Consider the following 16,551-nt stretch of genomic DNA (forward strand, 5'->3'; position numbering starts at 1 on the left):
TGAAGAGAACTAAGATTTGTCTCTCGTGTCCCAAGTTTCCGAAGAATTGTTCCTGATCAGGTTTCACATTCAACATCCCACAATCCCAATACCTGATCAGGTTTCACATTCATCCTTACCCAAACCAGATTTGGGAAAATTTTGTGAAAGGTCCATGGGGGTGAAAGCGACATTCAGGTTTGCACCTATTATATGCAAAGCAATTCATGGTTTGCAATTGCAAATGCAAAGCAATTTTGCATTTGCAATTGCAAAGCAAACCTGAATGTCGCTTTCACTCCATAAATTTTCCTGTCATGTAATGGAGTCATGTAATGGCTTTCAACGGAAAGCGACATTCAGGTTTGCACCATGAATGTAATGGTGCAAACCTGTTACCTGAACCTCTCATGTTACGAAAATTTTTCCAACATGGTTACCTGAATGTCGCTTTCACCCATCCTTTCCCAAACCTGCATCCGGACCTGAATTCTCCATGGATCGTAAGTGCTTGTGCGACTATATAAACACAACACAACACAACACTGGCAGCCAACCCATTGAGAAGTTTTCTTCCGGAGATTTACCCGTCTCAGAAATTTTGGGCGAACTCAGGCTTTTGCAGCCATCAACTTCTTCTTCACCTTGATGGAGTTCGCTAAGGGCTTCCGGGTATGGAAATGGTGGGAGTCTAGAAAAAGGGCCGCCCAACTCCTCCCACCACCGTTGCCAACCATGCAAATCCAACAACTCCCACCACAGTTGCCAACCGTACAAGTCCAACTCCAACTCCAACCTAGTGCAGCATCTCAACTTGAGGAGCAGCCGTCCCGGCCTACCGTCCGGCCACCTAATAATAATGGCGATGATAAGAACCCCAACTTCGTCGACTATGTGATGAAGATGCAATGGGCGTTTCTAAGCATTGGAGTTTGTATTGCAGCCTTTAGCGCCGCCTTGCAAGCTCTCCATACTCCTGCACCTCTCCCTCCAACCTTTCACTGGTTTTGCATGCTTCTGGAGCTGGCCGTTCTTGCTTTGTTGGTCTCCGTTTACATCCGCCGCCGTTACGAGACGGCATCTCTTGTCATGGCGCATGTTGCAATTTTCTTGGGCGCCACTGCATTCATGCTGGCCATTGCAGTGACACTTCCGGCTCCGCTAATGGGTATATCCATCGCACTCTACATCGTTGCAATCCTCGCAGTCATCTTTGCTAATCGTTGAATCTCCTGCTCAGGTATTTGTTTATTAACTTTTTCTTTTTCTTTTTGGCACTTTTCAGCATATTTTGAATTCGTTTTTTTTAATATACATATCTACCTGGCTGAAACAGGGCTTGCCAGGCCGTACTACTGCGTTGTTCTCTGATTTGATGATGCCAAAATTCTCCTAAAAGTTAAGCTCATGCTTTTTCGCTTTGTCTTTTCATTTGTGTGTGTGTTTTTGGAAGGGTGTTATCCATGTATTTTACGAATCCGTGTAAACAGGGCAGATGTTGTTGTTTTTGCTGTTGTTGTTTTCGGAAATAAGCTCAAGGATGTATTATGATTACCATAGTCGAAGAGTGTGAACGCCATGCTATAATTGAATTTCTGGTTATATTATAAGCGGATCTTTTCCTGTTCTGAAGACTGTGAAGCCTATTATTTATTGGATTGATGGCACTGAATTATTTATTTCACAAAAAAGAAGAAAAAGAAGCGAGCAGAAAATTCGAATGTCAATATACGGAGATTTTAATTTCTGCACCTGATGATTGGTGTTTTTGCGCAGTGCATGAAGCAAAAGAAGAAAGGATGTGGATAAAAAATTAGGAATGACCAGAATTGTTAACCATGATTCGATTTTTTTTTTTTAAAAAAAAATTTCATGATTGACTTTATTCTCTTGAAGAAATAAAGGGATCCAAGGAAACTTGAACCCAAGATCGAAGTTGAAACCTGGAATGTTCCACAAATCTTGTGCCAAAAAAACTCCATCGTTTTAGTTAATCATGAAATTTTTTTCTTTCAGAGAATTTCCAGATTACGGGCCTGTTTGGACCTCAAATTTTTAAAAAATTTATATAATTTTAATTTTTTAATAATTTTTACTATAAATATTTTAAAAAATTTATCAAAATTTTTAACCTACGCAACTTAAAAATATCTCAAAAATTTTTTGAACAAAAAATCTAATACACAAAAGAATTTTAACCAACCCACCATCTCCACCACCTCTTCCGCGCCGGTCAACTCAAAAAATTTTAATTTTCTGACCCTCTCCCTCACCCCCTCTCCTCCCCTCCGCTCTTCCCCTCTCTCTCCCCCGTCATCCTCCCCCTCCCCCTTTGCGTTTGATTTCAGTAGGGGCATCGACGGCGGAGGTAGCAGATGACGCTAAGGGTTTCAGAACTCCAACGTCCCCCAGTCACAAAATCCCAGTGATCACACAATGCCCACCGGCTCCCAAGAAAACCACACAAAAATCAAACCCAGCATCCATAAAAAGAAAAGGTTCTCCAACAGCAACACGCCGAGCCCTTCATCTTGATCTGTCCTCAGAGGTTGTGTCAATGTTCCCTCCACTGATTCAAGATGATGATGTGGACGGCAAGATCAAGAAAGCTCGAAGGGATCATGATCATAATTCGGCCGAATAAACATTGATTATCTATTTTTCCATTGCGATCATCTTCCTCTGGCGTCGGAGTGCGAGGGGGAGGGGAGAGGAGAAGGAGAGAGGGAGAGGGAGGAGGGGAAGAGAAAGGGCCAGAAAATTTTCCCATGGCATGAGTCGGGTGACCAGATCCATGGCTGTGGGAAGGGGCAGGGTGGAGGGAAAGGGGGAGGAGAGTGGGGAGAGAAAAAGCAAAAGAAAAAAATCCATGGCTGCAAGTTCTCATGGCTGCTGACGGCGACGGGATGGGGGAGGAGAGGGAGAGAGGGAGAGGGAGAGGGAGAGGGAGAAGAGGGGGAGAGAAAAAGAGGGAAAAAAATTTCCATGGCTGCTGGTTTTTGCCGGTTAGAGGCAGAGGTGCCGGGGAGGGGAAAGAAAGAAAGAAAAGGAAAAAGAAAAAAGTTTTGTATCCTAAAAATTTTTCTAATGACTTCTACGGTAATCTATAGTAAAATTTTAGATACATGCCTCAAAAAACTCAACTTCCAAACGGGCCTTACATCGTTCTAGTTAATCAGAAGTTGGTGAGTTTTTTCTCCTTTAAAAAATTACTTTTGACAGATCGCTCATTTAAATTATTCATCAAACAATTTAAAGTTTCTTACGAAGTGATGACTGTTTTACATCCTTCAGGCGACTCTTGTCACCTCCATGAACCATATTTAGTCACTTTTACAGTTATAAACACTACTCAAGAGTCCCATATAACCTTATACATGTTGAAAGATTATAATCGTATACCAACTTCCATTTGCAATAATTAATGGTAGGGCAGGAATGCACTGGATGTACAAATCCGAACCCAGGTATAATTTAAATCTAGGCCTTCTATCATAGAGCTCCTGATGAAGTAATTAAACACAGGAAAGTACTGATATGCTAGCTTTTTTCCTTCTAATATCTCCTGCAAATTAGAGCTTCAAGATAATATATAATAGTTCAATAGCATAAAAGTGCCATTCATACCCTGTGATAACCGATGATGCAGTGCTGCCATAATGCTTGCTCAAGAGTACAAGTAAGAAAGCAAAATGGCTCCTCCTCACAGATAAAAGAATACTGATGCATTATCTGGTATCATGATTCATTACAAACATACAATGCAATGCCACCCCAAAATGTAACACGCTCATTACTTTTCTGTCGTGGTTTAACCAAGCCTATTTGACTGACATCAAGGTAAACTGTAGTGTCTTCCACCACTAAGAGTAACCTGATATCCAAATTGTGTTGTATTACATAGAGAACAGACAAGCCTACAAAATAGTTGATATGATGACTTCCTGAAAGAAAGCAGCTCGCTGTGTTCTCTCCTCATAATTTTGTTCTTGAACTGCATCTGCAAAAGATGGTCTGTTGCTGCAAGAAGAAAATTGATCAGAATTTTGTCACCCTATCTTGAAAGTCAAGGTCATGCACAATGGAACTCTAATCTTTCACCAGTTCACCAACGGAGAGAATATGGCAACTATTCTGTTATTCCTTCCTTTTATTACAAAATGCTGCTGATCATTTGGTAATTTTCAGATGAGTAAAATCTTTAAATTGCACATTCATTCTTGATTAACTTCAGACAGATTGGATTGAAGAAAACTTTGCAATGACATGACATGACATATTTGCTAAACAGAGGCTCTGCCACCAGAGCAAACAACAAAAACGCTACACTATTTTCAAATCAACTGGCATGCAGACATAGGAAAAGTAATGAAGCAGCTTCTATCGAGTATGATCGTTCGCATAGACATTAATTTGTCAAGCATCATTCACTGTTCTGCATTTCCAGTTCACTCTATCCTGTTTACATGCTCTGGCAACTTTCTCATAAACTCACTGCAGTGGATTGCCATTAAAATGCCTTCTATTTTCCAAATAGCCCTACTTTAGCTTACTATTTTCACTTCGATTTTTTTGTTTTTTGGGGGGGGAGAGGGGGGAGGCGGGGGGGTTTGTGGTGGAGGGATTGGAGAGCAGCGGTGAGACATGATAAACTACACAAAGAGGTAGGCTATAATACCAAGTGAAAGTCAGACAAGAAACTCGAGCATCACCAATAATATGAATTCACTTCTATCTAAGGAGAATCTTGTGAGATCTATTATTCATGTTAAGCTATCTGCTCCACCTTATTCCCACTACAAAAAGGAATGAAAGGACAAAAAGGATTAAATGAAAAAGATAGCTTATATCCAAGAGGAATAAAGATACAAGTAATAATAGTTAGAACTCACCTTATTCCCACTACAAAAGGAATGAAAGAACAAAAAGGATTAAATGAAATAGAAAACTGATATCCAAGAGGAATAAAGATACAAGTAATACTAGTTAGAACTCTTCTTCTTGGTAGTGCTCTTATTCGGCTTGCCATGCAAACAACTCTCCAGACACGTGATAACTGACATTGATATACTGAAAGGCAATAATTAGGTGGTGAATATTGTTCTGTAACTTAGAAAGTTTGTTTTCTGGATTTCCAAAAGAATACAAAGAATGTTTTGATCAGTTGTTGTCATTGCATTTTAAATCATCCGTAATTCTTTTATCTGCAATTTGGCTTCAAAATCAAGAAGACTGGTCAGCGTCAGAGTCATCTATAGATCTTCTCCTATTGAAATAAGGTACTTCTATGCTATATCTACACTTTGCTGTTCTGGCAAGCTGTTCCCGCTAAATAATAAAACATTTATATCCTCCTTTTCCTCCTCAGCAGAAAATTGACGTAGAATCCTGTAGAATTAGAGAGCATCTCAAAGTCTTAATTCCTATGATAGTGATGATCCTCAGTGTGACACTTGAAAACTTAGAATGCAATGGTTACAGGTTTATCATCTATCATGAAATTATACAGCTACTTTTTATCAAGATGAGTAACCAAATATTATCAATTACTAGAAAAGAAGTTTAGGAAGCAGACATTTTATGGCATTACATCTTAAGTAAAATACCAATGCTATTCATTTTCCAATCAAAGCAACCTAGATGATCTTAAGTTGGTGTTCTTTTCTCTTTAAATTATTGCCTTTGACAAGGTAGCCCATTCAAATGTTTTATGACTTTCTTATTTATTTATTTCCATGAAAGCCTTAACTATTTCACATCCTCTACGTGGCTCATTATAACTCCAAAAGCCAAAATTATATACTTTACTTAAATTACAGCTACAAACACCACTCAAAGAGCCAGATCATCTTATACAAGTGAAAAAATTATGTTCATATAATTGGGCACACCAAATTTTGCTTTTGAATATTTCTGGAAGAGCAAAGAATGTTCAGCTTGAAAATATTGAGCTTATCAACTTCACTTCCTGTATATTCTTCCATCCTTTACATCTTCTTAACACTTCAATAAACAATTTTTTTCAAGTAAATATGTCAAAGTAGTGTAATCCAATTTAGCAATTCGTATTTAGAACAACCTTTCCTGTTATACTGTGAACATGTCTGGGAAAAACTTAATTCAGGTCAAACCAAAGAAACTATAACAGATGGAGAGTATTTTGAGATTATGCATTGATGACCTTTATCTCTTCAGTTCATTGATCATTGTTTCTCCTCCAACATACAGGCATGGTCTTCAATGTACAGTTCTGCTAGCCATATCCTATCAGGCGTGTTATTCAGAAAGTGACTCACTACAAAGTGAAACTCTGACCTTGCCATGCCCAGTCCTAATAGATATTACCTTATTCTTGATTTTGCTCTAGATGTCTCATTATAGAACATTAAAAGGTAGCTTCTAAGTTCGCTTGGATCTTTTGGCCTCATAATGTTCAAAGGTTCAGGGGTCCTATGTGATCTATATGCACAACTAGTTAGAAAAATGAAACCACCATCTGATTCTAAGTTTTTTTCCCCTCAAAACAGGTGACATTTGACAACCTGTTAAAATACTTGAATGTACAACAATTGTACAAGTTCCTACAGAACAAGCAAATTCCAAACAAATGGTATTATGTTGTTTACATCTCATCTCATGTGGCCTTTTTAGTTCATAATGAGCTTAAATTAGGTTCCCTTAATTAAAAAATTAGCCAACCAACACCAGCAGTATGAGCTTTAGAGCTCTTTATATAGCATGAAATTTAAGTTCATAAATGCATATAGTAGTAGGCCAGACTGAAATCTTAGGGAGGAAGAATTTACCTGTCTGCATTAGCAGTTGAGTCAGTGCAACTAGAAGACACATCTTTTTTGCTGTCTTTAGGGTCTAAAAAAGGTCTTGAACAAAGAAATGGTGAAAGGAGTGGATCTGGAGCAGGTTCATGCCCGTCAGACTGACTACTTAATGAATTTGAACCAAGAAATGATGTTAACTCTCGCAAGTCCTTGCCTACTGTTGCTGAGGTGTTACTCCACATGCCTGATTTTTGAGATTTTCTCCGGCGCTACAATAGTTTAACGTTGTTCAGTTATCGGTGGATATCACATCAAGTTGAAGTCCAGAAAGGGATATACCTTCACCGATTGAGAGTGCTGCATTGTGAAATGCCCGATTGCATCTTTTCCCAGAGTTGCTGCACATATTGGGCAGACCTGGAATATAGGATAGAAAAAGACCATCAAATTACGACACCAAATTAACAGAATCAGCAAAGAAAATCCTTTCAAATTGACCAAACTAAAAGCAGAGAAAAAAAAAGGAAAGGAAGTTGGTTTTTTTCCCTGTCTGACAGATTAAAGCACACTACAGGTGCAAAGATCATCATCAAAATTTTGTGCTTCTTATTTGTCAGAAAGACAGAGTACAGTGACATGCAAGGCCTTCATATGCAAAGAAGTAGATATAATAGGAGTAACGTTTGTTAACAAAGTTAATGGATTATACCGCATTTTTCAAGTCAAAACAATGCTCTTCTTGCAAATGGCTACACAGCACTGGAACTTCAATTTCTACATAACAGAAAGGGCAGGGAAACCATGCTCTAACATCATCTTCACCTTCATCTCCTGTGGCCAAATGGCTATCTGTGCAATTAGGAAAAAAATAAACAATTTAAAGATGGGAGTTTGATGAACTTATCATCTTTATCATCACCACCACCAAAAATAAAAAATCAAGGTTGACTGCAGAAAACAGCAATTGGTCCATCCAGCAACATTACAAGTTCAAGAACTTTGCTCCTGAATAGACTCACTTGTTAATTAGATAATAAAAGTTAATTAGCCATGTATAGAGACCCTGACAACTACTATCTTTCTAAAAATTTGTCTAACAAAAAGTAAGTCCAGAACAGTGGAAAAATAAACGGAATATCAAGATTTAGCTATATCTTGCAAGGCAAAATCTAGAGAAACTATCAAGTCAATAATCAGTTCCACAACCACGCCTCAGCAGAACAAAAGATTAATCATTTACCTTCTATTACCTCAAAAATCCATAATCTTCGCAAATTTTGAAACAAAAAACAAGAAAACCAAAAAGGGCTGTGCTGAAATTACTTGTATTTACCAGAATTGTTCAGTCTGGCAGCTTGGACAGCTGAAAAATTTTTAGCCGTGTGCATTCTAGCAGCCCAGAAATCCTCATCCATTTCTGCTTCGCTTCGCTTACTTCTCTGACAAATGAAAAATGAGAAGTACTTAAAGAAGAACTGATTCACCAGACAGTGAAATCTAACAGAACCAATTGGTTAGATTGACTTCAGAATACCACGAGAGATTGAAGTGAAGAAAAGAAGAGTGGCTGCTGCTGCTTTTTGATTGCTCATGTGCTCATGATGTGCTGTTGTGTTGTACTAATTTGTATTCTTGTGATGAGTGAGGTGTGAGGAAAGCTTTTTATAAGAGAGGGAGGGGGGATCTGGTCTGACGTTTCAGTAAGCTTTTCTGACACTCAAAAGGTTGGTTTATAGATGGCTGACACGTGGCATCTTAGTCTCATCTTTCTTTTTCTTTTGGATAATTTCAGAAACCTTCTATGAGGTTTTTGATTACTTCACTCGCTTCTTTTCAAATTTCGAAAGTTACACTAACCTTTCTTAAAATTAATTATCTTATAACATTTAAATTCAATTAATAATTAAAAAATAATATTAAAAGAGAAAAAATAATATAATTTCATCATTATTTTCATTTATTATATTATTTAATTAATTTAATACCAACTCATACACTAAAGAAAAACATTAAAATTTGCTAATTATTATTAGGGATCAAATTATATATAGCATCAAAAAATAAAAAATTTATCTTATATTTTTCACTTAACACAAAATCCAAATTACTCTTTTCACATACATATCCATTGTCAAACATGATTAACAATAAATAATCAAAAAATTTACAATTAAAATATTATAGAGAACAAATTTTAACATCATAAATAATTTTGTCAACATATTAAGGCTAGTTGTTGAGATTTTTATGATATTAAAGTTCACCCCTTGTAATACTTTGGTTGCAGATTTTTTTTTATTATTTGTTGTTGATTGTGTTAAACAATGGATTGGTAATTGAAAAGAGTAATTTGGATCTTATATTAAGTGAAATATATAGAATGACATACTAGTTTTAATGCTATGTGTGATTTAAACTTTGATAATAAACAGTAAATTCTAGTATTTTCTTAATGTTTGGGTTGGTATTAAATTAATAAAACAATTTAGTAGATGGAGGACAATGGTAAAATCATATTAGCTGTTTTTTAAAGTGTTTTTGAAATATTTTACTGTAGCAATGTATATGAAAAACTTTTCCTATAGATGTTTTTTGAAATATTTGATATATTGTATGAATGAAATATTTTTTGAGTTGTTTTTATTTGTTTATTACTGTAGCATTGTATTTGAAAATTTTATTTTTGAAAAATAGGACAATCCAAACAGAGCCATTATTTTTTCAGTCCTAGTATCACTTTTTAATTGATGATTGGACACAAATGTTATAAGATAATAAATTTCAAGGGAAGTTAATATAATTTTCAAAATTTAAAGGGAGGCCAATGAAATAGTTAAAAATCTCAAGGGAGGTTTCTAAAATTATTCCTTTTCTTTTTCTTATTGCCGACCAATGGTCATTATCTCAGTACATTTTACTCATCAAAATTCTAATGTCACTTTCTACTTTTGTTTTCTTCCTTGAGAAGAAAAGTTAATCATGAAAATTGCAAATTTTCATTATTGTGGATGAACATCAGAAGTTTCTAAGCTACTTCTGAATCATTAATTTTGGTTATAGGAAAGTGTAAATTGTAGTGATTTGTGTAAGTAAGGATTAATTATAGATGTAATTTACTCTTGATTCACATGTGGCTAATATGTTTACTTGTTTTATTATTAAAAGAAAGATGTCTTCCTTGTTCTGGCAGCAAACATCTTCTAATTTGTGAATCTGATCTACATACTGAAGGTGAACCTTTGATTATAGAACAAAAAAAATTCAAGAAGTGACAAACTATTCTCAATATAAAGGCTTAAAAATTTAGTACCTAAAGTTTTTGTAATTACTGTTGTTAATCAATTCGAGCAATTCAAAAGCTTGATAAGACTTAGCTCGCAAAAGCTCGAACTCGACTCATTAATTTCAATAAACAAGTCAAGTTCGAATTAAAAAAGTATTCCAATTACAAACGAGCCGAGGCAGCTCGACTTATCTCTCAATCAACCAGCTCAATTGGGCTTGTTAGTGATGGCATATGTCTCATTTGACAATACACAATAAATAGAATTAGGGGTTAGATTTTTCGAGTTCAAGCTCATGCAAGTTCAACTCCTTTGTGATTAACGAGTCAAGTTGGAATTCGAGATCGAGCCCCGCACCTCTTTTATCGAATCGATCTGGACTAGATTTTAGGACTCATTCAATTAAAGGAGTGAGTTTGCGCCTAACTTAATAAAGTATCGAGTAGAGTTCGAACTCGACTATTAACACCCCTATTTATAATGCACGACTTGATAGATTGGCATGGTGGCCTCACCCATTACGCTTTTGTAGCATACGAACTCATTTCTTGATATGGTTTATTTCGTCGAAGCTTTTGGGCTGTCCTCTACTAAAATTTCTTCTACATCCATGCAGCCATGGCTAAAAATGAGCCTAATTTTAGTCCGCCAACGAATTAGTCCTGTTATCAAAAAGGAATTTCAAAAGTAATTGTTGTATTTCACATAATTTTGTTGTCTAGTTTGAGCTTAGATTGAGAAATTTGATGAAGGATTTGAAATCATCTCAAATCCCTCTAACTGTTTAAATTATTTAAAAGATATTTAAATTTATAAATTACAAATTATTATGGTATTTAAAATATATTTTAATAATTAGTGATTATAAATTCAAATAAATTATAAGCAATCTAAATAATTAAAAAATATTGATGAATTTCAAATCTTCCCTCAAATTCTTTAATCCAAACGGAGAATTTTCAACTTAAAATAGAGAAGTATTCGATGTAAGATCACTAGAACCATAGGTCGGTTCGTAAGATGTCACATCTTCTTCCCATCAGTAGTCATATTCATTACGAGGATTAACTAGCAAACGAGTACTAGTAAACAGCATTAGACTCATCTGCCTAGCGCCAAAAAAAAAAAAAAAAGAAAAAAAAGGTGCTATTCGACCTGATTTAAAACTTAGAATACACACTTGGATGGGACGCACCAGTCAATTTCGTCCGACCAAATTTCACAAAATCCAAGGAATTGGAAACAAGATGAGACCTTAAAGCTCAAATGACACTACTGATATTTATGAAACCTTTGACTTGATTTCTGGCTAAGACAAATTTGCACCAAAAGAAGAAAGAAATAATCCGGATGGTGATTAACCCCTATACTTAATTAGTGTCGATTAGTACCTAAGCCTCAATCGTCCCTAATTCTATATTTCCTTGTCGGAAAGTAGGAATTAATAAGTGAAACAAAAATCATTGAGCTTAGCTCAGTGGCCACCATGGTGGGTCTTAAGGCCCCGTTTGGGCTGTAGGTGGGGTTCAAATCCCACTTGCAACAAAAAAAATTCAAAGGTTGTGTCACAACACTCCCTTGATTTAATAAGGTCTGTGTTCCTACTAACCCCTAATACAAAGCCTATTTAGCCTCCCCTCTCCCGTAGTTTAAGATAGATATGTTATATAATTGTCGTCTCGATAAAAAAGAAAAAGTAAAACAAAAAATTCGTTCAAGAAACATGTCAGGATTGAAAACCAACAAAACCAGATCAAAATTTTGTCAAAATCAGGATGATTTAGAGTTTTAACCGATGAATTGTAATGTTTTCCTGTCCATACATTTTTCTTCTATAGCTTAAACTCTTGTGCTTGTTTCCGGATGAACGCAAATGGATTCATTGAATGTATTGTTTTGACTGAAATTTTCAGGATTGAGTTTAGAAACACATATTCGATAAAACTATTACTAATACTATAATACACTTTTAAAAAAAAAAATGCTGTCACCGACCCTTTTCATATCAAAATATGTTCTTCCCAGGGGGAGATTAGGTTGGGGATAAAAGTAATGTCCTATTTAACTAAAATAGAATAGTTCTGATGCTCAAAAGACAGAATTCTAACACAATAAATTAGAGGAATTAGTTCAATCTATTTTTAGGCGTACCTACCAATTAAGTTTAAAATATTATGAGGGACGCAGATCTGGCAAGTTGTTGTAAAGTTTTGATCTGTCTCAGCCCATATGGATATTAAAGCCAGTGATTGGCAATAAAAGGTTACTTTGCACCTAAAAGATTCATTAAAAGAAGTCACTCATGGATTTACTAAAATAGGGCAAACCTAACTAAGGCATTAAGAAACTACCAGCCTTTGGGCTGGTGGCCACCACTAAGCCATTTAAGACTTGGTAAAATGGAAGGCAAGGGTTCAAACCTTACCTTTCACCAACTGCTAGATTAAGTGGCTTCTTAAAAAATGCAGACGAGTCTTAAAAAATGCAGACGGGTATGTAGTGCACTCGTCTAATTCGGTGGTGGTCCAATCCCCACCGGCTCCCTTAGACTCAGTTGGATCTCCTCCTTAGATTAGGATAGTGTAGGATATTGTAGATAAAAAAGTGATGATCGACCAAAAAAAAAAACTGAGGCATTAAGCATGGAAGAACAAGTTGAGAAAAATATGGCTTTATTACCAAGGATGAGAAAAATATGGCTTTATTACCAAGGATGGTGACTAATAAGACTATTGTTTAGTGCATGGAATATGGAGAAAGAATGTGGCTTTATTAACGAGGATAGTGACTAAACTGTAGTTTAGTGCATGGAATATGGAAGCGAGGCCGGTGCAAAATACGCAGAAAAGTTGATGGCACCCAGAAAAGGCCAAGCAGAAAAGTGTATAAAGTGTTAAAGGTGTCAATTCTCAATGGTAAATCTATGAAGTGACAATTGAAAGGAATAAATTGTGGTCGAGAGTGCTTTATTGAAATGTATAATTTATGTTATAAAGATTTTTATATTTTGTCTCCATGGGCTCTGGGAGGGTTAGATGTGATCTGTTGTTTTGATGTTGCTTGCGGGCCATACCCCATTTCTTGAACCTCTTTTGGGCCTGAAAGAATGAATTCGGCTAAGATTGGACTGCAAAATTAGTGCTGAAGAGCTTATTTGGTGAGCTGGGTTGAAACACCAATGTCCTATTCATGCATAAATACACTGGAATCTTTAATTGCCATTCATCCTTCACAAAGTAAAAACATTATTGTTTAATTTTGATGGAGAATTGTCTGATTGCGACTCGATGGAGATTTATATCTGTGTAGCTAGGCTCTACACCTTCATCCGATTGGGAAAAAAAAATAAAACATTATATGTGTGTGTGTGTGTGTGTTAATGAATCAACGCAAGTGAAAATACTTTTGTTTTCAGAAATTAACTTTAATTAGGGCATTTTAGTCCTTGAGATATGAAACTTGTTCCGCTTAAGTAAAATCTTTAATGGAAGTGGGAGAAATTTAATACTTAAGTTGAATGAATTTTATAATTTAGAGAATAAAATGAGATGAATTCTATACCTTAGAAACTAAAGTGGGACAAATTTTATATTGTAGAGGTTAAAGTGTGACATAATATCTACTTTAAGAACTAAAAATATTCCGCTTTGAAATTTAAGAATCAAATTGAAAATTTGACTGCAGTTGAAGGGTGCAAAGTGAAATTAATTCAGTTTTGTTTATTCTTTTGCTGCCATATTTGCCCCATTTTTCCTTTTGGAAAACTCTCAATAATTTAAAGTTTTCAGGAGAATTGGCATTCTGGGCTTCCTTTTTAATTAATACCAATTGTTTCCAATCGTCAAATTTGCATTCTCAAGCCACGCATCAAAGTCAATCAAAGCCTATGCTGGTGTTTGTAATGTGCATCTGCCGTAGTATATAATTGATGAGCACCAAAACAAAATCCATCTTGCAAATTGAGGTTCTCAAAATTTATGTCTTAGAAAAATCTTGCTCTAAAACTTCTGGCTAACCTATCACCTTGCTTGAATTGAAATACAAATAATAAATGGTGTGTTTTCTCGTCGAATCTCAGCTAAACGATCCATAACCTTTTTAAGTTTGGAAGAAATGGATATATGACAAGAACGTATTGTATAATTCGTAAAACAGGAACTGGAAATGAAATTCCCTTAGACCTTGATAATGCAATCTAGTACAAATAAGTCTCAGAACTTTGAAAGAAAATCTAAATCCGTACCTAGCATGAATATGGAGAATACACTTCAGAAAGTAAGGGTTTTCATAGTTTTATATGCCACCAAATTCTACAGTAGCAGAATCACATACTTGTTTTTATTTTCTTTGTAACCACTTATACATGGAAATTATTTACCTTACAAAAATTTACTCCATGTGGGGGTTCTTACCTTTCTAGTGCAGGAAAACACGAAGAATCATGTTAGCTTTTGCATATGGAATTGAATAATTTTGGTGGGGTAACAATGCCCCTAGAAGTACTAAACAACCTCTTCCAAAAAATAGGTCAAAGAACCACTTTCGTTAATTAATTCTGATCATTAACCTTTAGACAGAGAATAAAGAGGAGAGAAAAGTTGATTGCAATCAGAAAAAAGATTTCCCAAGTTTGTGGCTACCAGAGAATATCCAGCAGGTTGAAACTCTAAACTGCTTAAACTTCAGTAGGCAGTATATTACTCTGGTCAACTGGCTTTTTGGAACAAAAATACTTTTTTTCTCGAGCTTTTTTTGACACAAAAACATAAAAGCAAAAAGGGCATCAATGGACAGAGGAATCAAGCACAGCTATTCGACATAAAGTTTTAGGTTCGATCTCTAATTAATTCTATAATTGACTAAAAGTAAGCCAAGGTGAAGAGAACTAAAATTTAAAACGTCCAAGCCACATGCTTACCACATCCACCTTCAGCACATAAATGTTGTATTTCAGGATCGTAGGTTTAGCTTCTTGAGCCCCTTTTGACAATTATAGAAGAGAAATGATCTAATTACACCATATATCATATGCTAACCAATTTGATAACTTCATTTACTTTCTCTATCTCTCTCTGTGTATATGTATATGTATATTGCGGATACAGTTATTAATTCATGATCTGACATATATAAAATGAGAACTTCATTCTCGAGTCTGCGAGAATTTTTATGAAAGCCTTTCATTGACATCTCTTCCATGGGAGTTTGATTTATTATCCCTCTCGAAAACAAAGTAGTTTATAACTTATTGATCAGTACATGATAAATGATAGTTCTCTTTTCTAGTCTATTGCAATTACTCATCAAGCAAGCACACTTTAGTGTAACATTAACTAGTCACTTTTCCTTACATTTTTGAATTCCTGAGACATTTTTCTTTCCACGTTCACATTAGTATGAAAGTCAAATTTGTTACTTTTCTTGGGTGTGAATATTGCTTCGAGCCTTTCAACGAATTGCAATCCTTTCTAGTATGTGTAGTTCTTCGTGTGAGTAACACAACACATCAGTCCTACTGTATATGCCCCCTGCCAAATGTGATGGCGTACACTAGCATATTATGTTATGGTAGTAGCTTTTCTTTGTGCTTTTGTGCTGATATAGATGCAAAAGAATTTCCACCATGGCTGGTGAAGATTTTCAGCAAAGTCGGCTCTGACCATGATTACGATATTATTGAACCTAATGGCTACTGGTCACTGCAATTCCCTACACTTGGGAAGAAATTGTCTCTTGCAATTGTAGTTTATGCCAAAATCATGAGGATACAAACAGACAGATATATAGGACAAATAGTTGAAAGCAGGAAAATGTAGAGCTTCTGCTTGCAATCATGGTCAAATAGAGTAAAAAAAAAGTATCATTTTCTCCACTTAAGAAAGCAAAAATGCCTTCTAAGCAAGCTTGTTTAAGTGTTCATACTCTCACTGTTTATCTGAATCTTGGTAAGCATGTTTGCTACTTAATTCTCCATTACGTGTTGTGTAAAATGAGCATGCGCAAAATGATTCACCTGGAAAATCAAGGGGAAATCTTAGCACAAAAACACGAATCAGTTTAGCTTTTAAAGAGTCAAAGAAAAGCTCTACAAATTAAGCTTCAAGTTCACATTCAGCATATACATCGCACATGAAAAGCGAAAAGAAATGTAGAGAGAAAAAAAAGACAGAAAGGAAATATCTACTGCTCAGATTTCAAAAATGCTGATGCTTGAATTTTAGAATGCTCAAGCGGGGAAAGTTTTGCAATCTACAATCACCAGTGAAGAAAGGAGAGACCTGGCTGCAGGCATTTAGATGCTATTATTGGTTTCAAGCAGTATTGAACAAAATGAAAACGAACTCAATCGGATACAAGACATGAATCTATGTCCCAGGAAAGCTGTTCAAGAGATGTTATACATTCCAAACTGCAGTATATCTGTCTCATACATTAACTCCATAATAAACTATTTATTTCCTCATCAAAACAGCTACTATAATTCTTCAAGTTACAAATCTGAAACCTTG

General features: G+C 35.6%; 1 protein-coding gene and 1 long non-coding RNA gene across 5 annotated transcripts; one reads left to right on the forward strand and one right to left on the reverse strand.

The window, feature by feature from the left end:
- The first annotated feature begins 483 nt into the window (after positions 1–483).
- LOC113738702 (uncharacterized) lies at positions 484–1,533 on the forward strand. Its single transcript, XR_011813069.1, has 2 exons — positions 484–1,219; positions 1,316–1,533. It is a non-coding gene; the product is annotated as an uncharacterized lncRNA (long non-coding RNA).
- Positions 1,534–3,687: 2,154 nt separating this feature from the next.
- On the reverse strand, positions 3,688–8,444 carry LOC113740263 (protein DEHYDRATION-INDUCED 19 homolog 5-like). Of its 4 annotated transcripts, XM_027267820.2 has the most exons (6): positions 8,293–8,444; positions 8,092–8,197; positions 7,468–7,607; positions 7,098–7,175; positions 6,786–7,027; positions 3,688–3,999 (listed from the first exon to the last, which is right to left on the reverse strand). In XM_027267820.2, exons 2-6 carry the CDS (start codon positions 8,171–8,173, stop codon positions 3,897–3,899), a joined length of 645 nt encoding a protein of 214 aa, XP_027123621.1. In that variant the 5' UTR covers positions 8,174–8,197; positions 8,293–8,444; the 3' UTR covers positions 3,688–3,896. The 4 variants fall into 4 exon arrangements, with proteins under 4 accessions (XP_027123621.1, XP_027123623.1, XP_027123620.1 ...); XM_027267822.2 differs by having other exon boundaries at positions 3,688–3,993; positions 8,092–8,419; XM_027267819.2 differs by having other exon boundaries at positions 8,092–8,410.
- Between the last annotated feature and the right edge of the window lie 8,107 nt (positions 8,445–16,551).

Source organism: Coffea arabica, chromosome 4c (assembly GCF_036785885.1).
Source record: "Coffea arabica cultivar ET-39 chromosome 4c, Coffea Arabica ET-39 HiFi, whole genome shotgun sequence".
Classification (NCBI taxonomy): Eukaryota; Viridiplantae; Streptophyta; class Magnoliopsida; order Gentianales; family Rubiaceae; genus Coffea; species Coffea arabica.